Source organism: Venturia canescens, chromosome 5, assembly GCF_019457755.1.
Source record: "Venturia canescens isolate UGA chromosome 5, ASM1945775v1, whole genome shotgun sequence".
NCBI classification, from domain to species: Eukaryota; Metazoa; Arthropoda; class Insecta; order Hymenoptera; family Ichneumonidae; genus Venturia; species Venturia canescens.
Window position 1 is genome coordinate 13,738,104 of NC_057425.1, and position 24,397 is coordinate 13,762,500.

At 38.1% G+C, this 24,397-nt stretch overlaps 3 protein-coding genes and 1 long non-coding RNA gene across 15 annotated transcripts in view; 2 read left to right on the plus strand and 2 right to left on the minus strand.

Moving 5' to 3' along the window:
• Positions 1-204: 204 nt before the first annotated feature.
• On the minus strand, positions 205-10,432 carry LOC122410640 (leucine-rich repeat protein soc-2-like). Of its 3 annotated transcripts, none has more exons than XM_043418931.1 (4): positions 9,643-10,432; positions 3,373-3,516; positions 2,935-3,102; positions 205-2,436 (listed from the first exon to the last, which is right to left on the minus strand). In XM_043418931.1, exons 1-4 carry the CDS (start codon positions 9,800-9,802, stop codon positions 2,273-2,275), a joined length of 636 nt encoding a protein of 211 aa, XP_043274866.1. In that variant the 5' UTR covers positions 9,803-10,432; the 3' UTR covers positions 205-2,272. The 3 variants fall into 3 exon arrangements, with proteins under 3 accessions (XP_043274866.1, XP_043274869.1, XP_043274867.1); XM_043418934.1 differs by lacking the exon at positions 9,643-10,432 and adding an exon at positions 4,894-5,885; XM_043418932.1 differs by lacking the exon at positions 9,643-10,432 and adding an exon at positions 4,602-4,755.
• Positions 4,057-19,100, plus strand: LOC122410641 (uncharacterized). 9 transcript variants are annotated; one of them, XR_006260991.1, is made up of 7 exons: positions 11,092-14,610; positions 15,840-16,161; positions 16,262-16,386; positions 16,670-16,780; positions 17,036-17,187; positions 17,583-17,741; positions 18,697-19,100. It is a non-coding gene; the product is annotated as an uncharacterized lncRNA (long non-coding RNA). The 9 variants fall into 9 exon arrangements; XR_006260990.1 differs by lacking the exon at positions 11,092-14,610 and adding an exon at positions 10,845-11,047 and having other exon boundaries at positions 17,036-17,741; XR_006260995.1 differs by having other exon boundaries at positions 11,085-14,610; positions 16,670-16,907; positions 17,039-17,741.
• Pdzd8 (PDZ domain containing 8) lies at positions 14,820-23,254 on the minus strand. 2 transcript variants are annotated; one of them, XM_043418921.1, is made up of 9 exons: positions 21,854-23,254; positions 21,290-21,482; positions 20,925-21,187; positions 19,505-20,588; positions 19,136-19,398; positions 18,742-18,945; positions 17,567-17,710; positions 16,200-16,382; positions 14,820-16,020 (listed from the first exon to the last, which is right to left on the minus strand). In XM_043418921.1, the coding sequence occupies exons 1-9, from the start codon at positions 22,235-22,237 to the stop codon at positions 15,814-15,816; spliced, it is 2,925 nt and encodes a 974-aa protein (XP_043274856.1). In that variant the 5' UTR covers positions 22,238-23,254; the 3' UTR covers positions 14,820-15,813. The 2 variants fall into 2 exon arrangements, with proteins under 2 accessions (XP_043274856.1, XP_043274857.1); XM_043418922.1 differs by lacking the exon at positions 17,567-17,710.
• A 70-nt stretch (positions 23,255-23,324) lies between these two features.
• The window catches only part of IntS4 (integrator complex subunit 4), a 4,167-nt gene continuing 3,094 nt past the window's right edge, over positions 23,325-24,397 (plus strand). The window contains exons 1-2 of the mRNA XM_043418923.1: positions 23,325-23,735; positions 23,875-24,299. Of these exons, the coding sequence (XP_043274858.1) occupies positions 23,688-23,735; positions 23,875-24,299 (473 nt within the window). The 5' untranslated portion in view covers positions 23,325-23,687. The remainder of the gene's footprint in view (positions 23,736-23,874; positions 24,300-24,397) is intronic.

Below are 24,397 nucleotides of genomic sequence, written 5' to 3' on the forward strand. Positions count from 1 at the left end.
TTTTTTTTTTTTATAATTTATTGAAACGTCGAATCGCAACGATTTTGTCATTGACTCACTGAACGAGATTACTCGTATTGCAGTGAAAACAAAGCGTTATTGCAATACGTAAAAAGGAAAAAAATAACAGAAATTCGATGAGAGATGGATCGACTGATTATAGGGAAAAGAAAGATGGAGGGAATAATAAGAGAAAAAAAGAGAGATAGACAAATTCTTGTATTATATCTCTCAGATATCGAACGTGTCCACTCTATGTATATTTTGTGATTTTATATCCATTGACAAGTATTGTAGATAATTAACTCTGCGACTCATTATACATATTATTATTATTATTATTATTATTATTATTATTATTTTATTAATATTGAGAAAATACAGGTACTAAACCAATATAACTCATTTACAAGCAAAACACGAAGATGGTGAATCAATTAATTGTCTCCTTCATATTTCCCAATCGAGTAATGAGAAACATTGAACTTTTGTTCCAATTATGTTTGGAAATTCGGATTTTTGGTTCAAATTTAAAAATATTTTTTTCGTCGAATTCGAATTTTTCGGCAATATATTTCGTAGGAAAAAAACGATTGGCTGTTTCACAGGTTCTATTTTTTCGAATGAAATGAAAGAAAAAAAAACTTATTTTACATTTTCGGATAGTAGGATTTTTGCGAATTGTCACAATGTGCTTTGCCTTGATGTGCGTCAGTATTTTTATTTTCAATTAAAAAATTGGCTTCGCCGATTTCGAAGAGTTTTCATTAGAGTCTATAATACGAAAATGTAACATTTTCGTATATTGTGTATTGCAACGTCCCGAGGACAATTGACTAGATCGAACAATACAGTGGTAAATACAAGGCATCTTCAGGGATTTCGGTATTGAGAAATCCACGAGATACGCACCGTAGCTTCTGGAGACCCTTGAAAAACAGAGAATCACTATTAAATGTACAAGCTTTGCTTATCGTAACTCCCAGTCGCGGATACAAAAATGCTCGTTCCGGATTGTTGCATTTTATAACAGTAAAAAAGGGGGAAAAAAGACGAGTCTTCTTTCTCGTTCGATATTGGCAGTAGGTATAGAATTCTTGGCGTGCTTGATTTTTTTTTACAGTTGAAAAGGAAAGGTAAAAAGCGTCAAATTGCCCTAATCGATTTCATACGTCAGTGGGGCACCGAAAAAGTTGCAACGAACTTTTTCTTCATTATTTCATACATCAACATTCAAATTTTAAAGAATTTTGGGGTGCAAACTTTTTGAGGAAAACCGAAAAGCACAATTGAAAGATCGACAAAAATTTCACTAAAATTTGTCTAAAACCGGCTTGAGATGCGCTTAAAATCAAATCAATGTTTTGACATTTCACTCTGTACAATTCTTCGTAATATGAAAATTTCTATCCGAGATTGAAAACGGAATGAAATAATTTCAGAGACCTGTAAAATGTAGCAAAGGAAAAACTGGATTTCGTTATTTTTTGGTTCCACTTGACTAACAAATTAAAAAAAAAATTGTATCGCCCGCGTTTAAGCATGCCGGAGGATCACGTTTGCTGCGAGAATCGTGCTTCGAGAGCCCACTAGAAACTTTAAAAGAAACATCTCTCAACAACTTACGCCTGCTTTTCAATAATTGAACTTTTCTTATTCGATGCGAGTCAGAGTTGAAAGAAAAATCAATCACAGTTTCATTAATCGCTTGCGGTAAAAATAGGGGAGTGCAAAATTCTCGTTTCGTGGTCGCCCTTCACACGATTAAGTACGTTGTATAATAATATAACGATTCCAATGATTATTTGTCGCTTCGTTTTTTCACTTTAATCCCTAAATTAATTAATAGAGATACGTAGGATCACTTTGGCGTTGTTCACCGTCGACCACGCCGCACGCTTTTCTTTTTAGTTCGTTTTTCCTTTTCTTTTTTTTTTATACAAAGGCGCATCAGTCTATTATCACTGTACAAAATACTATTCTATCATGAATTCATTTCGCCCCGTTCCAATATATTCCTTTCGTGTTATTTTTTTTTCTATTTTTGCCTTTTTTACTTCTTTCCGTTCATTATTGTTTTTTTTGCAGATTTTGAATCAGTTTTCGTCCCGACGGAGTCCATGAGCTGGCCATCTCAATAAAAGATCTCGTCACGGGGCGTTTTTCTCCTGGAAAAAAATTATGGACTCCTCGAACGTCAAAAGTCACGATCGATTCGTTTTTTCTTCTTTTTGGCCGACGTCAAACGATGAATCCACTTTTTCGGAGCTTATCAAACCGTCAGATCCTCCCATTCTTCCACCTCGCGAGGTGTTATTTCTACTCGGATCTCTGTGAGGGTACCCAGAAGATCGTGCACCCGCGGTGGCAGAGGATTCTGTTGGAGATCGATGAACTCGAGCACCGGCGAACGTCTCACTTGCTCGATATCCACGGCTTCGCAGAAAACAAAAATTCTCATTAGTGTACACATTTAAATTAAACTCATTTCATTTCGAAAATTCGAGTTGATTTATAAAGCAAAAACTTCAGAGACTCACAAAATAATGTACAAGTTTTAGTACACGATTTAAGTGAAAGAAAATTATTACAAAAAAAACAATAATCAACGAATTGTTTTTTGAGCGAAAAAAAATTGAGCAAAATTATTTCAAACGTGGAAGAATGAAAATTCAGTTCTTCAGTAGTTATTACTATAATTATTTGCGAAAAAGACGGAAGTGAGGTTCGCATGAGTCACAGCCATCAAATTATCGCTCGTTTATTTAGACATCGCGGTTTTTAATCCTCGATGATATTATCAATTATTTACACTATGATTTATTATTATTATTATTATTATTTTCATTATCAACGTTTTCACGTTGCTGATAAACAATCGCTAGTTTTTTTTTCTTTTCTTTTTAATGAAAGGTTACGTCTACCGATGCTTACCAATGATGGAATTGTTGTTCGCAAGGAGTCTTTTGAGCTGTGGTATCCGACATGCGACCGTTGGCAGGGCTATAAACGTGTTGTGAGAAATATCGAGACTCTCCAGTTCCTGGAGTTCCGCCAATTCTTCAGGTAGTTTGCTCATTTGATTGTGGCTCAGATTCAATTCTATAAAAAATCAAATGAAAAATATAATTTATCGTACAAGATGACGCGGTTGGATCGTGGATCCAAACTTAAGTGCTGGCAAGGAGGGAAAAGATTTTGAAAATTTATCGACTGACGTGATTCGAGTCATTCGTTAAAAACCAAATCGTAAAATCACGATCGAATAAGAATTCCCGCCACTACTTTCGACCGAATTATTGAGGGTAGACAAAAATTATGCAATATTTCACAAGATTGTGAAAAACTCAAATTTTTGACAGTTAAATTTACCTGTTATGAGTGAGAATTTGAAGGCGAATTTCGCTGGTATTTTCGTTATTACATTCCCGGATAGATCGCACCTTTTTAATTCCGTGTGTCTCATTAGATGATAGACCGCGTCTGGTACTTGCATGAGCTGACATTCCGACAGATCTGAAATCAATAAAAATCAAGATTTTTAATAAGCCCATGAATCCTTCAAATATTAAGAATAGTGAAAAGATTCTCTTGTCAAAGTACGGCGAGGATTTTGAAAAAAAAAAAAAAAAAAAAAAAAGATCAATAGGAATACACTGTATTTGAAAATAAATATTCAAAAAAATTTGTTCAAAATTCAATTCAACAGCAACCAAAGCTGTACGTATTCGGAAGAAAATTCTTAATTCATTATTTCCTAGTTGGAGAGCAGTTGAATCACGTATTATATATCTGCAGGAAAGTGAATTTAGCGTAAGTGAGACGCCAGGTGAAGCAGCGTTCAGTTCACGCTTTCTCCCGCTCGATTTCCACCACGGAAATGCAATTACAAGAGCCTCGACTTTGAATACGAACACACATTGGCTATATGCACGATCTAGAATCACTATAACCACTATTACTATACGGTAACTTAGTCTAGAAGCTAATTACACGATAAAGTATGTATATATACAATATGCTTCGCCATATTTTTTAGTTGTAAACGTATTTACGTGTTTACGTCTACGCGCATCAACGTAGTTATGTTGGACACAAATATGTTGCTGTAAGCTCGAAACATAAAGCGTCTGTTCGTGTAGGAAAGGTCAATGACCCGAAGAGAACGTCACGCACTCATTGTACACGATCGATATATTTTCCTGCACTACCGTAACACTGTCGAACAACGAAACCGAACGCTCTCACAATCGCGTGCATCGTAAACGAAGATCGATCAGCTGTTGCGTCAAGCAACGACACAGTAGGTCAGTTATAAAAATAATCAAAACGTCCCTCGTTCGAATAGATATTTTGCAATCTTATTATCGTTGAATCCTAACCTGTCACGAGAGTTCGGAAAAACATTTGAATTTTGGCGGCATAATGACGCGAACGAAATAGGTCGGGGAAAGCTTCCGAACGATCCGATCTCCAAGCTCAAATGTCGTTATTTCGTTACTTTATCAAGTTATTTTGAATTCGTATGTATTTTTGTGTAGTTCGAGATTGCTTATTATTACTGATGAGCAAAACGATTTTTCGTTTGTTTTTTTATTTACCGAGGTTCTCGTTTTCCTGAGCTTCCTCGCAGCGTAAAATAACCCTGGTTACGGCGTTCGCCATCTTTACTGCGGCTAGACTGACTCATATTCTCGAACGTTATATATAAAGCGACGACTCTCTGTAAACGCGTAGAACGACGAAAGTGCCCGAACGCCGTTCGACGCTCCCTTAGTTTTCGAGAAACTCACCGTCGCTCCTTCTCTCCCCCTCTCCTTTTCTTTCTGCATTCTCCCATCTTTTTTTTGAACTGTGTTTATTTTCGTTTTAACCTAAAAATAAATGACGCACCTCTGTGCTCGAGGCTCGAATACATTCTCCGGGACTTCCGGAAACGCGACGCTCGCTCTCGCATCCGGAAACGATTGCCTCCACTCGTCGAGCCAGAAATCGTTCACTTGTGGCTATGTGTAATGACACAGCGTTCAAGGACGCCTCATTACGCACGACGAATCAACGGTACCGCACCGACAGCCGTTCGAATTTTTTATATTCGCATTGACGATCGCATCGAACAAAGTACGATATTTTTATTCTCGAAAAATGACGCGACACTCGGACCGCATATTTTCACCGGAGGATGCTTTTTTGCAACGGATTGTCGAGTTATCCTTCCAGCCTTGGGAGGATACCGAACAACCTGCCGTTTATGGTTATGTGCCCATACACAGCTCCGAGAACCCCCTGCACTACGTGCCAAGAGCCGACCAGTTTTCTCTCATATACTCGTGCATGTGACTCTCAACTCCATTTTGTCGGAACACGAATAACAAAGATCGAACGCGGGATAATCCGACGGTCGGTGTTGTCGAGGATCCGAAGTCGGGGTCAAAAATCAAAGACGCAGAAATTCATTTTCAAAATCTATTAGACACGAGATAGGTTAGAAATGGAAAAAAATTATTCAATCTTCTCAACCTTGCACATTTTTGATTAAAAATTGTCAGGATGTGAAAATTAATTCTAAGAATACGAGAAGTCAACAAATCATAAACTTCCGTTTCCGCTCCCGAAATTCAATGCCTTCTTTTCGTAACACAAGGAAAAAGGATGACGCGAGTTTCGTATCTTTGGCGGCCATTATTGGCGACACTAGCGTCCCTCACGGTGGAGATTTTTGTTTCTCAATGTTCATATATAGTACAAATGCGAGATGGAAGAGAACAGACACGTAAATACGCCGAGAGGTTTAACAAAGACCGGATGCGTTACGCAACACTCAATGTTTATCCGGGCAATTATCTACGAACGAGCGCAGCATCTATAGGACGTCAAAACGTGTGCGACAAGGATACCGAGAAACTTTTCACTTTTATTCTCCGTTGATGAGCGCGAGTCCCCGCTCCCGTTTGATGCTCTTATTTCTACAATTATGAGTATTTTACAATCTTTGCGTAAAACGAAATCGGCTGGTAAAAATCACGTTATGAAGTAATGAAAACATCTCTCGAACCAGTGACGATCTTTTGGTACAAAGAAATGAAAAAAATATTTTTACTGCGTAGTGAAAAACTTGTCTCGACTTTTATTATTAATAAACGTCGCAGGTTGAGCAAGGGAACAAAATGATTTAAATCATATTTTTCTCGGCAATAAACGAAGCCAAAGAGAGTTGAGAAACGTATTTGATTCCCAAATATCCAAAGTCGCAATTTTCCATCTGCTACGTCGTTCCCGTCGTGTTTACTTCGATACGCCACACGGCCGCACTTTGGCAAGTACCGGAAACACGTGCGCGTTTTAAATGAATCACCGACCGAGGGCGCCACGGTCGTCGATGCGCTCTTCACGGACACACGCAACGCGCGCACTCCTTCACGACACTTGATCCCGCAAGCGATCGTTTCTTTTCTCCGCTCTCGAGAGACATCCGTTCTTTCTCTTGAGACTTCTTTTTATTAGAGAAAAGACTTTCGCCGTTGCGGCAACCACGGGGATTGAGGGTCGGACGTTTCGAACGAGAAACGCTGTTTTCCGTGGCTGCTTCCGTGAGTCAAAAATAATTTTTTGCGATTTATAAACAAACGCGAGATTCTGACGATAGAAAAATCAAGCAAAAAAATGTTGAGGAATTTGAGAAAGTAAACATTTCTCAATTTTTTACAACCAATTCGTTGAGACGCATTTCCTCATGCTCTTTCGCGGAGATTCACCAAGTAGTTTTTATTCGCGGGATCGTGAGTCAGTGAGCATTCGTGATGCGTGCGTGTTTATAAAGAGCAGCATCAATGGTATACATAGGAGAGTGGCAGGAATGGCGTTCAGACTTCAGCAAGGTCTTTGAGAACGCGCGTCGCGGGTGAAGAATAGGGAGCAGGAAATCCAAAGTCTTATATTTTTCGCTAAATTTTTCTTTGCAAGATCGTACAAATAGGAAGTAGATTTACGATAAGTGTTCAGTCACGATTAACGGAAATCGAGTGTCAAACGAGCGAAGGTTAAAACATGAAAAATATGATCTTTGTCATTAGCCGCGAAAGTGTATACTTGGATCGTTGACCCTGAACTACGCGCAGCAGACCTCGTTAGATTGTTGCGTTGTTTTTTTTTCTGTTCGTGTATTGAAACGTTGGATACTTGCCCGCGTCTGTTACTTTTGTATCACGGCCAGCGAGTTGAGGGACCCGTGCATATAAAAATAATTTTCGATCGTGCACGTGTGTACGCGAAATTTTCTACGTCAATGAGAGTGAAAATCAACTGAAAAGTACACAAAGAATATTATCCCAATACTTTTCGTAAACCGACGCTTCTCTCCCCATATTTTATGTATTTCAGATTTTTTTTTTTTTTCAAATTGAACGGTACTGTTGGAAGCGGAACAATGAGTATCACGTGCCGCCAGATTTAACACGTGCCTTTGAAAAAGAAGCCACTGGACACTCGATGAAGCAATCGGAAACTTTGAATAGACGATTCGTTAGCCCCGAGCTACGATCTAACCTCTAAAAAACTACACTTTTCCAATGTGACGTCACAGACTGAAATCAAATCAGCATTCGAATGCACAACTTTCCATTTACTTCCATCAAATAAACGTCGTGATAAAAATCTTCGTGAAACACTTCGTTGGTCTTTCGACTACTCTGAACGAAGGTTATTCATTTTTTTAAGTAAAGGTGATCGCCATGAAATTCGTTTCGTAAGTGTTTTCTGTGTTTTTCGACTCGCCGTCAAGTTCGTTGTTAGGATAGCTTTTGATCACTGCGCACTGCGGCACTGCGCAATTTTGTAGAAACGCGGGAACGGAGAATCAGTGGCGCTGCGATCGCGGGACAACGGACAACAGTGTCCTCCAAAATTTACATTACGCACTCGTATGTCGAAAATCATAATTATTTTGAAAATGAGCTCTAACGATAATTTTTCAAGGACTGGATCTTCATCTTTTTAGATCGAAACCAATTCAAGTGCACGAAAGATTCTCTCCACTAGCGATAATCGATTAAGCATTGTTCTCATGGGATGGAATTAATCATCAAATAATCTTACGACTCAATGCCCTGAAAACCTACTAATCGGAGATAATAAACGCCGCGCGAGCAACGATTAGTAAGTGTTTGATGAATCGACGAATTATGCAAATAATTATGTCTCAGGATTCGTAATGAAAATTGAGAAATCGCTCAATGATCATAATTAAAATACGTACACGAACACAAACACACACTTGTGAATACGAAGGGTTGCGACATTGGAGAGAAACAACGACTAATAAAAGGTAAGTAGACTGTGCCAATGTTGAGTCAGGCAATCGTTCCTTCGTCGCGAACTCGCTCGCTTTCTCTCTCTTTCTCTCACACACACACACACACACAAGATTATAATCGCATCCTTCCTTCGTTTTTTTTCTTCATTCGTCGTGCCAAACAGACGTTCATAACGATGAGCACGTGTAAGAAAACCCTCTCGATTTGACGGATCTTTCAGCCTCGCTCGATAACACTGTGTTAAGGTGGTACAACGATTCGCAATTTTGTAACCTTGCATATAAAAAAAGCAAAATTTTATAATTTATTGAACAATCGAACGATTGTTCCGATATCTCGAAATCTCCCCCGTTTTACGAATCGTCTTATCTTATCAATCGATCGCAGCGTTTTTTCAAATTCTATTATTGTCTCTCATTCTTCGCTGTCAATATTGGACTTTTATTTGTTTAAGAATATTATTTCTCCTAAAAATAAAACCCAAATAATGCGATGCTCGTTTAAAGTCAATCTGAAAATCTTTTTTGACTAAAAATTTTCTTTTTATGAAAAAAAAATCGAAATCATTCTCCCTCGAAATTGATCTTAAAATGTTCGATAGAAAAAAATTGAAAAATTTTACTTCACGTCTCTGTCAGTTTAATTTTAATTGTTTTTAATAAATATTCCAACTTCACTTTCAATTAATGGGTTCAGTTATTTTTCTTTGAAGACAATAATTCGAAAAAAAATACGAAGTCAGTGATTCGAAGAAAAAACCGCAAACACTCGTCAGACGCATTTTATTTTATGTTTTATTAAGGGGTATTCGATTCACCGAGATTTAAAAATAATAATAAGAATCTTGGGTGAGACATAAAAGATCCTATAAAATAAGAAGTACGACGATTGTCGTGGTCGTCTTTGAGACACGGACGACTGAATCACGCGACAACGCAAGGGCATTCTCGAGGGCGATGCACCGTTATTCAGAGTCGTCAAGAAGAAAGGCGAACAAAAACAATAACAGAATTCGGAGAAAAGAAATGAACGATCTTTTCCGAATTGAACATAAAAATGGAAGAGACCAATAAAAACCGAAGACAATCGGTCATATTTTGAAATGATATTCACGCGAGTTTATCTTCAGTAAACAAAAACACGAGAATTCACTTGAAAAAAGTGTCAAGCCCATTTTTCCCGGGAATTTCGGAAAGTTCCGTGAAGAATAGTTCCAAAAGAACGAAAACCTCGAAAAAAATCAACTTTTACGGAGTGCGCGAGTATTTAAGAGAGAAACTGAAACACGCTGAATACACGAGAGAGCAAAAAATACGCCGAGCGGTCTTACCCAAGTTACAATTGTCCTGCGCTTCCTCGCATCGCGAAACGACCCTGATGATCGCTCTTCCCGCGAGTTGTACGCAAATAGCATTGGCGACATTCCGTTCTCCCTGTTCCTGGGAGATTTGTTGAACCTCTCCCTCGTTATTGTACGCGGGCGGTTTCATTTTCGTAGCTTGATAAAAGAAGCACCGAGCGAGTAGTTCGACAACGGATATATTATCTCCAGCACAGAAAATAATGAATTCGTTTGAAAATCCTCGTTGCGAAAAAACTTCAATTCGTTTCGATGATGACGGCAGGAGCAAACGCACACAAGTAAAAAAACTACTTTCACAGTCTGCTCACTGATAATCGTTCGGAAACGAAAACAAAGGGGAACTAACAAAAAAAAAGCGCACCGCGTTCGATCGAACGTTAAATAAAGTTCGAAGTGTCGTAGGGTTCCGGGGAGGGGGTGCGGGGTGCGATGAAGAGCGAGCGCGTGAGAATCCGAGAAGCAAGCTGCCTCGCAAAATTCCTCTGCAATTCAATCCTTCCTTTATTTCAGGCTTTTTTGTAGTCCTCGAACACACACGCGATGTATTGTTCAGCCCGCAGAAGGAAAGTGAAAACCAGGAAATCCGCCGGGCCCTTTTTCGGACTCTTTTATCCTCGCTTTTACCGAAGTTATAATGTTATTGTTTTCGCGGTTGCGAACACGCGCTCTGCCGAGCTTTTGTCAAAATTGTGGGAAGGACGACGGCGATTGTCACACCGGTGAGAGTCGCCGTCTGGCACTGGCCCGTTACAAAGCAACACGGTGCTATTTAAGCCTTCACTCAAGAAGCTGTGTACCAGCACCGCCTTCGCTCTCCCCCCACAAAGTTTCATTCCCTTCTCTCTCCTCTTTCCACCGTTTTGCTCGCTCTATACGTACATTTTTCACATACATGTGAGTCCGAACCCTCTGTATACATCATTTACAAGCGTATATACGTATTTTATCGTTATATGTACAACTCAACCTTGTTAAGATTCATCTCGGTGATCAGCTGACTTTGTTACCTTCCTTTTCTGCGTCCCTCGCTTTTCCGCTCTTTCGCTCTTCCTCTCCGTTTCATTTTTCGCCTCCTCCCTCCTCCGCGCACACATCGCCCCGGCAAACGACGGTTTCGCCCCCCTCCCCCCATCTTTGTTTGAAAACAATCGTAGATCACCGGAGTGCTGCACAGCTCGGACGTGTAGAAGTGCGCCGAGGAATACGCTGCATCTTCGCACTCGCCACGTGCTTTTGTTCCTCTCGATACTGCCGAAGGTTTTTTACTCTCCAGATATTTCGCTCTCTCGGCTCTCCTCGCAACGGAAAACTTTATCGAGCTCCAAATCGGCATTTTATTATATCGAATTTTTGGGCACTTTTTCATTACGCGGTAGGTTAAAAGTGGATTTTGAACGTTGATAATTTGATGAACGAGTCGCCACGGTCTATTGACATTGTTTTTGTTGTTTCTTTTGAATTTTAGTTCTTTGGTGATGGTTTGAAAATTGGTGTTTGAATTTTTGGAATTTATCGATGAGCATCCATCAGTTTTAATAATAATCAATTAAGCGTTATTTGAAAACAAACGTTTCAATTCTTCGAGCATTTTTCACAATTCCGATCATTTATAGTCGTAGGAAAGTTTTTTTTTTACCTCAATTCCACCAAATTTCTCCACTGCCATTTTTTTTATTTGAACGTTTTATTTCATAGAAGTGATGAGAAGTTTTTGAAAATGTGTCAAAAATAAGAATCTTTCAAATGTTGAGACAGATGGGTCGACTAATTTTCAGTGATGAATCGACGAAAAGTATTTCGAATGATGTCGATTCGGGCCTACCGTGTCAGTGGAAATTCCTCGGTTTAGTCAGACAGAAGAAAACATTTTTTTGACTAACGAATACTTCGACCTTGATTATTTCCCACCGTGAAATTCTGGATGAAAAATGTTGATCTCGTGTTTTTTTATTAGAAAAAAAATTACGTGGGATCTCTCAATATCGTGTTTTTCGAGTCAGGCACAATGCCCAATGCGCAAACGATGAACGTCGCCATTTTCTGAAAACTTGGGAATGAGAGAGGGGGGAGAGAGCGAGAGCAAGATAGATTTTTGGAACATTTAAATTTCACCATTTCTCGAAAGCGACGGTGAAGATAAAATTGAAACGCGGCGAATCGGTTTTCCATGATTGTGTTTACCGGCAAGTAATTAGGTGTGCTTAAAATCCTCAATATTTTTACGGACTGCGGGTTGCGAAACTTCAACGCGAACGAGTATCATAGAAATCACTTTTATGTACACGAACCAGGAGCGTGGCACGCTCCGCCTAATCATTCGACCGTAATTAATTCTTTTCCGTGTTTCGACCACATTTCGGCTCAGCGCGTACGTGGCGCAATGTTTTCTTTTTTTTCCTCTATTACAGCACCCCGGTAACACACAGTTTTCTTGAGCGGAATTCGATTCGTCGTACGACGTCCGAAATTCGTCAGTCCACAAACAATTTTGAGCCATTTTTTCACAAATTCGTCAAATTGGAAACAGATTTTTTATTGAAACGAAAAATAAAATAAATTTTTTTCGTTTCAATTTCTGTCAAATTACGAGCCATTTTTATGGGCGTGATTGGAGCCATTCGGTAATGCTCTTGCCCTTCATAATTGACAGTTGTTTCCTTAAATTTCGTTTGTATTTTCGATGTGAAATTTGCAAATGGAGAGTTTCGAGTTGTAAATAATTGATTGCTCGCAGTTTGAAGTCCGGTAACAAATCGTTCGAGCAGACATAAAATACAGAGCAACAGCGCGATTGGTCGAAATCGTAAGAATAATGGATTCGTTATTTATTTAGCAGCGTTTATTATTTAGGGGCTTGAAAATATCGATGATCTCGGAAAGTACGTCAATCTCTTTAAAACGTATGTCGACGTAAGCGTTCGGTAAGTGTTCCGTGGAAATTTCCACCGAGTAAATAAAACGAAGAAAAGCCGTCACGAGATTTCTTAAGGCCATATGCCAAAAACGAGAAGTTAATGCGCGAGTCGCGTTGGTTTTTTTGGGTAATTACGCTTATTCCTCTTTCTGCTCTTGCTTTTTCAATCAGATCTCTCTTTCTCTTCTTCGAATCCCGCACAACGGATTGGTCGACGTTACACTCTGGAATATTTTGCGAAATTGCCAAAAAATTCTCTCCCCCCTTACTCCTGCCTCTTTCGACCGACACAAAGAAATTTTTCGCCGCGTCTCTTGACGATCTAACAAAGAAATTCAAAGTCGAGCTTCTGCTCGACGCTACCGTTGCGCGGAACACTCGCGCCTCTACAGTCATAAAACGGAACTCTCGAAAAATACGCACACGCTGTTCCGAAGCCCACCAACGTTCGCGACGTTTTGAAGATAGAAAGAAAATTCTGTTTGCTCCGTGGTGTCAGGACGAAATCAACGCTTCGTGCTAGTCTTCCGATCATCGAACAGGGAACAAACAGTCTAAACAGGCAAAACTTTAGGCCTTCGATCACAGGAAACACGCGATAAAAAAAATGAATAAACGTCGAATGAATCGTTCCTGCCATTTTTCAGTTCTTTGTGTCGTTGAAAGTCATTCGCGTTTGAAACGTAACGTGCATCATTATCGATGAATTTGCCAATTTTAGTTGAACGAATAATTGATTTTAATTAATTCATGAATTCGTTTAATAGAGAGGAAAAAATTTTAATGAATTTCAATGTGATTTTTTTTGTTTCCTTCGCCTCGAAGATCCATTCATTGTTTCTGATGAGAGCAAAGCGAAGGAACGAAACTTCATTGCCGGTTAGCAAAACAGAGAGACCGAAAATTCGGGTCTTTTTTCCGAACAGGGACAAAATGTTTATATATACAGAGGGAGTTCAGTATACGCTTGGCCGCTGGCCAGAGAATACTGCGCGTGCATTTTCAGCACGAAAATAGAACCGCGACCAAAATCCCCCATGACTTCTTCATCTTCTTCTTTTTATTCCTCTTCATCATTTTGGCTTTCGAAGCTCTCTGACGATAAAGTGAAACGCAAGTCGTCGATATAAGTGTAAAAAGATGTTGGAGGATTGATATATACGTTGATGGAGAGGAGCGTCCGAGTCCTATTTGTCTCGAGTGAGATTTCCAGCTTCTCAAAAGTCATCGACAATTTCGTACGAGCTTGAATCACCCCCAAAACGTTTCCTCATTTTCCATATGGGTGGAACGTTCGAAAATCAAATTCTTTTTCAATCTGTTCTCAGGATTCGAACGAAAGAACAAAATAATTTGGATTTCCGTCAAAAAATCGCTTTGGAAGCACATTTTTTAAAGCAGGAACATTTTAATGACCATTTTTTTTTTTTTTTTTCATGCAAATCTTAGAATTTGTGGTGCGAATAAACGTAAATGAATTTTCGGAATCGTATAGGCTCTGTAATCCCGAGGAAAATGTTTGAAAAGTGATTTGTGAAAAAAAGTTCGTTCGATCGAAAAGATGCCACGAATTTGCGAAGCAGCATTTCGGAAAGCGTGACGCAGGTCGAGTTGGCATAAAACGGCTCGTACACAAACAAACGAAAATCGTTGACAACGAGAGAGTCTGTATATTTATCACGAATTTCCGTAAGGAAATAGGAAAACCTTGGCTGGTGCGACGACATCGAGAGCACACGCGTGTGTTTGTACGTGTGAGACTTAACGTTCGCAGATGGACAATTTCTTTGTACGAAACACGTTTCTGCGTTTCGTTTCCAATTCTCCCCGGAGCAACGGATACGCGTATATTTTCGTATATTTTCCGGGAAACGTTGATTCGCGTTGGTAAAAAAAAGAAGAAATTCATTTTTCGCGCATCCACTGTGACGAGTGAAAAGAAGAGAATTCATTATTTCGTTCCTCGTTTTTTCCGCACGATCGCTTTGACTTCCGATGACTGATTAGTATTTTTTCTATTGGTATGAAAACTCTTATTATTATTACTCACGTGTGACAGTTCCAATATTTGGAAATTCATATTTCCCGTTGCTAAAATTAGCGCTTTTTCAAGGTTAAGCGTTTGTGAAACGACGTCGTCAAATGATTTATCACAAAATTCTCTTTCCTTTCGAAGAATATGCCAACGTAGAATGAAAAAAAAAGAAACACAATGAAAAAACACCAACGCTTGGACGCGGCGCAAATATATTTGAAATTTCATAACAATTAAACATTGTTGATACATTCGTTGAAATTCTTGGATCGTATGTACTCACTCGAGCTTATTTATTCATTTTTTATTTTCGCTTATGACGTTCACTTGTTTTAGGCTCTGTGTCGCATTGAATTCAATGTATGGACCATTAATCGAGTCGTCATAATCGACGTTTTATTTGTTACTTAAAATTCTAGAATCACAAATTTCAACAATCAATCATAAATATATCGGGTGATGTAATCGAGTAGAATTTTCGTTCCAAGATAATCTCACGTTCGCCAATAAATTTGACGATAATTGTGCAGAAACGGCGTTTCGTATATTTTCAACGCCTGAATTTTTATTTAAATATCTTTGATAGCTTTACGAACCCTGCGAACTTTTTGAAGTATTTCGGACACATTGAATCGATGGTACGAATTTTCTAACATTGCTAGTACCCCACACCAGTTCAAGCAAAAACAATGAATTTTTTAAATTATCTTTCAATTTATTTTCAATATATCGGTATATTTTCACTAAACACTCAAGTGCTTCACTCTTTTTTATTCTATAAATAAACAATCTATGAATATATAATATTTATATTTGAGATAAAATTCGTGTTTGGTGTTTTCCAACAGTAAATCGATAACTAACACGTTTCGAGTATCATTTGGCGAACTATTCAAATTTCCAACGTTTACGTATTGAATTATTCTTTTTTTGGGGTTTGTTTCGTTTTTTTTTTTTACTTTTTTATATATCTTAATTTTTGATATCAGAGTTGTCGCGTATGACGAATACGAGTTTCTACAACGTTATTACGCATTAATACCGTGGGCATCTAGTTTCCAAAAATCCCCTTAATATTGACTATATCGTAGCGAAAATCGATCGAAAAAATCGCAGAAAAAATGTGAAAATTGTCGAAAAATTGGGGTGTTTTTTTTATCCGTTTAATATGCCTCATTTGGACATTGAACTACGAGTCTTCAGTGGTTTTTTTAGGCCGTTCTAAAGCTTCCTGAGCGTGCTGCAAACCGGCGCAATAATGCAGCAAGAGAACGCTCAATGCTTGCACACGGAGATCACTTTGGGCTATCAATTTGACACTGTCGTGTTCACCACTTTGCGATAACTCTAACCTTGAGGTAGTTTCACCATCCAATGATGCCTTCAGTTTTGTCATCTGGGGAAAAAACATTGAATTAATTTTTCGTTCCAACTCCAAGCGAGTGTTTAACCAATATTTTTGAGATTTAGAAAAAATGTTCAAATAATTTGAACCGATTAGATCATATCGTCAATGAAAATTTGTTCATCTTGAAAGGTAAAAAGAAATTTTCTTCACTTTCAAAATAAAGTTACCATCAAATTGATTTTGTCGACTCGTTCCTGAGGCTCCAAATAATTGTACAAAAATTTTCCAGTCTCCTTAGCCCTCGACATCAAACCGTCGTCCAAGTCGCCAGCGAGTAACGGTGCCGCGACACTCGGCTCCGTGCCTTCGAGCAGCTCTGGACTTATTCCCAATCCACCGACGAGGGAATTCTACGTACGATTGTTGTTTTAAAAAAACGTATTTCAAAGTTTGGTAATCGCTCCAAGAAAATTATCAAAATTTGTTCAATTAAGACGATGCGGAAGGAATAAAATTATTTTAAGACAATCAGCATTTCACTGGTAGCAATCATTGACGCATGCTCATATTAATAACAAAATTCATTTACAATATTCGAAAAATTGCAAAAATTCTAGGAAAAATGTTACAAAAAGCCTCACTTACCAAGCATCGATTTGACATTTTTTTCATTTTAATTCTCTCTTTTCTGTTTCAGATGGTCGTTCACTGACGACTTGGTTTATTGTTCGGGATTTTTTGGGAGCACGATAAATGAACTCAAAAAGAAATGTTCATTTGTTCATTTTCGCAACGAGAAAATGAGATGGTGTGTTGCGTGAGAGTGAGGCGATTTTTCAAGTTCGTTATTGCCAAGCGTTTTCCCCATATATTTCTTCTTCGAAATGTTTTTTTTTCTTGTGTCGCAAGCCAAGCACATTGCAAGCCACATTATGGTAATAATACTTCAAAGAAACGTCCCCATTGATCATAAATTCGTTGCAATAACCGATCACTCTTCCAATTCTTTGTCATATTTTCAACAATGTTTTTCGTATCGATTGATCAATAAATTATTCCCCAGCAGGTCTAATGAAGAGCTGTTCAAAGTGATCGGTGATTGGTACATCGACCCTGCCCAAAAGTTAGATGATGCAGAGTACAACGAAGAATGAAAAAAAAAAAAAAAAGAGATAGACGAAAAATTTCACAGTGCATACAAATAACGATTTCGTGGTGAGAGTTACTTAAATGGTGAATCGTTAAATAAAGCTATCGACATGTATTTCGTAATTCTTATTTCCTAGGATCAAAATTGATAATACAAAAAACAACAACGCAGAGACTCGTTATTGATATTGCAAAACATCCAAGTGGGAAAACTTTTTATAATGTTTTCAACATAAAATTCATTCAAAATCTGAGCAGAGTGGGTTTCATTTAAATCCCACAATGAAACTCACTGAACTAAAAGCGAAAACAACATTCAACGATCTTTTCAAATTTTCTTTGACTATGAGTAGAATCCTTAGAAAAGATGCAACGCTGTTTCAAAATTTCTTTTGGATAATGCTCATCATTGTGCTGCAACAAAAACAACGATATTTATTTGTACCTTGCGAGATGCGCAGGGACTTGGGGGCAGACTTCTCGAGGCCAAACCACCACCGGATGCTGGGGGTGCGAGGCAACTTGTACTTCCAGCTTTCTTGAGACCCAGCAGCGTGTTAGCTATACTTGCCTTGACGGCCATCATACCCTAATTGGATCGATCAACGCATTCCAATTCGGTTAATTCCTTTCAATATCCTTTGTATATTTATTTAATTAATAATTTTATCTTTTGTTCACTATTTTGTTTATTTTGTTTAGTTTTCTTCTTTGTTTTTGTTTCAATCATATCACAATTTCACGTACGTACAAACATTCGTTAATAATTCACGCATACGGATTAAGATATATTAAACGCAATTGATCGAAGGATATATACGAGGTGCAAACCTACGAATAAACCTTTTCACCATATCCCGAGTGCGAACGTTCATTTCTCATTTATTTGAAATAACATGGTGATTCGTGCTTAACAATTATTCTTTTTATAGTATCTTCCTTCATTTATTTACAAGTTCATCAAATTTTCTTTTTGGATGATTTTTTGAGGTTATTTTTATTTTTCATTTCTTTCATTCTCTATCGATTATCTCGTATCTTCTTGGATAATGATATTGATATATGGTTATCTTAAAATCATCAGTTCGCCACTGTTTCACCGATATGTGTGTGTGTGTATTTTTTTTAAATATTTATATATAAATGTATGTTTTATCTACTCTTGTAAAATATGACTTTCCTTATACTCGTTCGGTCGTATTAAATAAATGACTAGAAATTCGCAATGATATATCAGTAAGAAATGAAAGAAACCAAGTAATTCGTGTTTTTTTTTCTTTCTTTCTCACTCTCGAAGTATAATTATTGCATTTATGTTTAAGACACTGGCAAAGCGCATGCTTTCAGGAATTTTTCGACAAATACATGTCTCCAACTGTCGACTGCAAAGCTTTTTTGTTAGCCAAGAGATTGAATTTTTTTTCGTTCCGACTCAGCAAGAGTCAACGAAGTCTCTTGTTTATTGTTGCTTGCTAATTTTTCTGCTTGTTCTTTCTTAATGCGATTAGTACAATTAATAGTCATTAGTTGTTATTGCTTTTTTTTGTTTTTCATTTTCTTTTCTTTTGGTTCTAGATTATTTGGATGAAATATTGGAAGCTTGTACTACGTGTTCAGTACCTGAACGTTCTCCTCACAACCCGTCAGGGATATCTCTGGACCGGTGTCACCCGCCATTACGCTCGCTTCTATCTCGTCGGCTTCGTATGCCATCGTTGTTAACGTCTCTGCACCACAACTACCCGAGGACTGACAACGTGCCTCACACTTTTTGTGACACACCATTCCGCAGTCTCTACATTGCACTGCGTCTTTCAACCAGATCTGGAAATGAAGAATTTTTGTATCAGAAACTATCAATAGTTAGGCTGAAAAATTGACAGTGTATTGTCAACTCATTAATTTTGGTTTTCGTTTTCAGATTGTAAAATTTATTTCGTGCGAATTGAATAAATTTGTGTGAATTCATTCGAATGGAACTAAACGGTGTAATTACTACTTATAGAGAACGTACTTTTTTCGAGCAAAAATCGCAATGCGTCGCCCTGTGGAAGTGCGTTCTGATGAAATCGTGCATCTTTTTGTCAGCATTTTCCGCACTTATTATCGGCTGGACTCTGGTTGTTTCGGTATTTTCTTTTTTTCCAGAATCACTGGTGTGACGTGGACTGGGACGATTAGAGATCCAACCGTATGAGAGCAAAATGTCACCGTAACAGAGCATTGGATCGAAACCTGAGTAACCTTGAAGTTTAGCGTTCGACGCAGTGTGGGAAGCTGGGACAAAATTTGTAAATTTTTTCAAATTGCTCAATGCGCAGATCAAATTGTAGAGTATTTCAATTATGCCGGTGCAAAGGTGTGAAAAAATTGTTTTTTTTACCAGTGTCAGGCGGCAGAAGTGGATGTAATTTGAGGTAATGTCCAGTGGTGGATGTGGAGCACTGAGCGAGAACGAGTTTCATGGGTGCATTGATGTATCCAATGATTTTTTGAGGTACTTCGCCACCTTTGACGCGCGCCCAGACTCCGATATTGAGATACTGAAGTTCTGAGTCGATATGAAAATTTTTAGTTTCTTCGAAGGTAACGAGAGAGGCGTAAGGTTTTTCGCGCGTAGTCGAATACAAATCTGAGATGCAAGTTGAACAATTGTCTTCGGTGTAATAAGAAGTAGCGTTGCTCGAGGCGTTGGAATGATTGGACGCGATGGAAATTCTTCTCGATGGTGTTTCCGGAGCTTGGGAATAATCGCCGTCCCCGACGTGAATGCTGCTTTTTCGTCTTCTGAAAAGCCGTATTCCGGTATCCGGTTTTTCTAGAGTTTCGCACTCGGAGTCTCTCAAATCAGAGAATTTAATTTGCCCCTCGAATTTTGATTTGGCATTATCCTCGAGGTTGCCTGGATCTCCTCGACTCGCTGTCGAGTCACTCCTCGCAGTTTTTCTATCGAACAATCTGTCCATCGCTGATTTTTCAATTTCGGGCTTCAACGAATTCTGCCTATCCGTCTCCCCTTTGGAGTATTTCCTTTCAACCCTTATTATGAACCGTCGCTGCGCTGCACTTTTCACTAATTTTGCAACTTGGCTCATGTTCGATACTCGTTTCCCATCCACTGCCGAGAGTATGTCGCCTTTTCGCATTTCTGCTATCGCCGCTGGACTTCCGTTCACTATCGTCTCTACGAGCACGCAATTTTGACCAATTTCCGAGACTACCTCTTGCTTAAATACCACTCCCAATTGGTGAGAACTCGTTTTACTTATTATCAAATCCAATACCATGTATGGTACTCCACCATATTGCGTCAAATAAACCCAAGGCGTTGCATCCACACTCACTGTGCAGTATATCTCGATTTGCGAAAGATCCTCCAACGGAAGTCCACTTTGTCCGAGATTCAGACGACTTACTTCCACTACTATGACTTCTAATAAACCAGGAGTTAATTGGGACGAAGCAACCTGAAAGCATTCCAAATTTCATTGACAAATATTCAGCAGAAGTAAATCGATTCTTATTTTCACTTTGAGCAAGATTTTGGCTTCGTTATTTTTAATTATCAGGTAGCGAACTTTATAAAAACGCGATTACAAATATTTATCAACGATTCTCAATTTTAAAAAATTCGAAATAATTGGTACCAAAAATAAAACGAGATGCCACAAAAAAGATTGCGTTTACAGAAAATTGAAAGGTTTTCAAAACAGAAGATATCGTATGACGATGAAGAGTGATTTGTGTGAGAGCAATGCCTTCATTCCTGAAACACTCAAGCTCAAGAGTTTTGGGAGACTTACTTCGGATAAGTCAATGTCCTCGTCATTGAGACGACGGAAGAATGGTTTGTAACGCATTTTGTAACGCGGTAGGGTGTGCTTCCGTCTTACAGCACGTCTTATTTGACCAGTTATCAAAGATACGATTTGAGGTTGGAGTTGTCTTCCCTGAAACTGTGATTGTACTTCCAGTTCGAGAATCGGCTCGGAATAAAAACTGAGGGACCAATGAGTATACGGGACGCGAGTGAACTGCAGTCTCGCTCTTCCTGTTACTCGTTTCACTGAAAAAATAAACGAAGTTTAATCAAATATCAATAAATAAGCTGAAAAGGGCAATTGAAAGTGTTTCAAATGCCATTTTCAATTATATCTGTAAAACTTACCTTGCAGAGCCAAATATGCTGTCTTTCCCAATAGCATTTTAACGTCTATGGACATCTGAAAGTTTCCAGAATAATGAAGATCCAGGGAAAGATCAAGGGTCTCGAGTAATCCTGTGTCAGGATCGATTTTTGAATCCGCAACTTCCAGGCCCTTTATCGTTGGAAATTGAGTCCCGAGATGCAAATCTCGAAGCTGGAATATTACATAAACGAATCAATGAATTTTCATTTGTCTTATTTTCTGTGAATTGTATACTAAAATTTTCCTTGTCGCAAAATTTGCATCCAAACAAAACAGTAATTACTCTCTGTTTGCTTTGTATTGCAGATATTCTTCTGCAATCCAATTTATAAAGATTTGTTCCACCCAAAATAGATAACTGTTCCAGAGTTTTTAACTGTGACAATAAATTTTTTAAAGTCTGCTTCTCATTTTAGATTATAATGAATTTAGTTATAATAAAAAGTTATAATTCTGAAATGATCAAGAACGAGAACCTTGTGCTCCTGATTTATTTCAGCTACATTATAATTTATTTATTTTGATTTGTGCTAAGTTCACACCTGTACACTGTCGAACAAGCGGCCCGTGGTAGTTTGAGTCAGAAGTTCCTTGAATTCGTTGTTTAATTTTCTGTACAGCCATAACCGAACTCTTTCGGCATTTCTAAGCTCATTAAAAAGAAACTGGAGGGTTAAGTTGATGGCCAAATTTTCATTGCCCTGAGACAGGTTTTGTCTCATGGGACTGGATTTTTCATCCTTTAATTTCCCAAGCAATTCTTCAGGGAAAACAGCTTTTCCATGAGGTATGGGTTTGTTCGGAGGGCTGGCCTCCGGTGCTGCTTCTAAATACTTTTTCAGTATGTACAATTCGACGGCAAGAGAGCATATTATACCACATACGAAGGTAATCACAGCCAAAAATAGCGTCACGAAAAAGTCCATATTAAAAGAGGTAATGACGAGAGGAAACCTTTTTTGGGTTTCCCGTTCGTTTTATTTCACAAAAACTCTTTTTCGTGTATGAATAATACGAAGTACGCGTAGAAAAAAAATGAATAAAATCAAAAAAGTGTTTACAAAAATCTTAAAATAGGCAGGGGATGTGGCAAAGCCAAAAAAAAGTATGAAAATAATTAGGAACCTTTGTCCATGAAAGCATCACAAAAAGTTGTAAAAAAGCCCCCCCGGTTTTTTGAAATCATAACATATTTTAGTTGACTCAATTTGATCAATAATTTTTTTTTGTTTCTTCAATCCTGCTCTCAACGCTGTCAGAGTAAAAATTATAGCACAACCCTTAAAAAACCTCGTGTGGGACTTTCGTCTGCCTAACGCTCAACCAAACTTTCAACATTGCGAGTGGAGCTGATGCTGCTTTTTTTTATAAATATGCAACAATCGAACCGCAATAATGTCGCACATTGTGCCGTATTTTCGACACGGTGCTCTCGTGTCTCCGTAATAAACGGTATTGTGACACTTTTCTATCGATCCCAGCAGCCATATTGATGTTATAATATTTTAACACGGGTGCCGATGTAACGAGGTTTTGTCACTTATCAATGATACTTTCTCTTCTTTTATCCCCGTAACTTAACGTTGTACATGGGAACGCAATCTTCCTTTGATCCGTGCCAATTTTAGCACTATAGAAAACATTTTCACTGAGTTTCGAACTTGTCAATTTCTTGTCGAGGGTCAGCTGATTTTGACAGTGAAAATCGCGTCTCTCGCAGACCGTTTACGTCGAACCCGTTCCCCCGTTACACAGGCCGAATTTCTGTTATTTTTTACGCGTGTCCCGTAGTACGTAGTACTCGAAACTTGAATGTCGCATGTGAAACTATCTCCGAATTATTTTCAATTTCAACAACTGTCATTAAATTTTAGCATAAAAATTGTAGTTTTTAATTAAATTTAAGAGATTTATTATCGTGTTGATTTTTAATGTTATGTTTCATAGAGCAGGGTTATATAACCGCTTTAATAAAATGATACTGAAAAATAACCCGGTGTTGTAATATTGCGGATTGTACCAGAAGATGGCGTAAAATTACAGCAAAAAAATATTTTTGGATGGCAGATCGCATATTGGACATTTTCTCATGTTCATTTTGGAGCATTTTTTAAAGCGGCCCACCACTCCAATTTCCATTAAAATGGTTTTGCATGATTAACGATGGTCTAAGTTTGTTTTGCAGTAGAGGGAAATTAATTTTGCTATTTGTAAAAGTGACGAGCCCGCTCTGTTGTACATGCATAACCTCAACGTTTTCATTCAGTTATTTTATGCTGAATAAACGTTTTTCCAATATTTCGTTCAACCAAATATCCAAATGAAATACTAATTGCCCTGCACTGTAAATTGTAAGCAACGAACAATTACAGCACAATGGCTCTCATTAAAAAAAGGGTTTTAGCAGAATTCAGTCAAACACAAGTAGGTTAAACATACTTTTATTCAATAATCATTGTAGAATTAACCATATATATTTCTAAAAAATATAACCATAGATATTTCTAAAAAAGTGAGTCCACAAAATATTAATTCGTGATTTTCTGTTTTTGTTAAATTTCAGGTTATAGGTGAACCTCCTATAAAGAGGCAGCGTTTATTGCGACTTCCGTCGAGTGGAAGTAGCAGAAATGGAGTTGGGAGTGACGGGAGTTCAGCTTTGGCATTCATCGAGTGTCTTGAAAAATGCAAGGGTGGTAATGATTCTCTCCAATTGCTCGTCAGAATATCTGATACCGTTACTCGCATGGCAACCGAAGATGTGCCGGTTGCAGTGACAAAACTCTTAGAGAGATTTTCCATTGAATCGGAAGCTGCTGTCAGAGCTAAAATTCTCTGGGTTCTGGCAGAACTTGGTGAAATAACTGACGATCTTCTTGAAAAAACAAGAATAGTCGACGAGACTGCAAAATTGTTGAGAAATGAAGAATCACACAGAGTAAAAAGTCAGGGTTTAGCGACTTTGCTCAAACTGGGGAATCATAATAGGTAAAACCAATAAAAAAATTAATTTATATGAAAACTGACCCATTATAAATTGGATTTTTCCATGCGCTTATAACATTTACATACGTTAATTTACAATT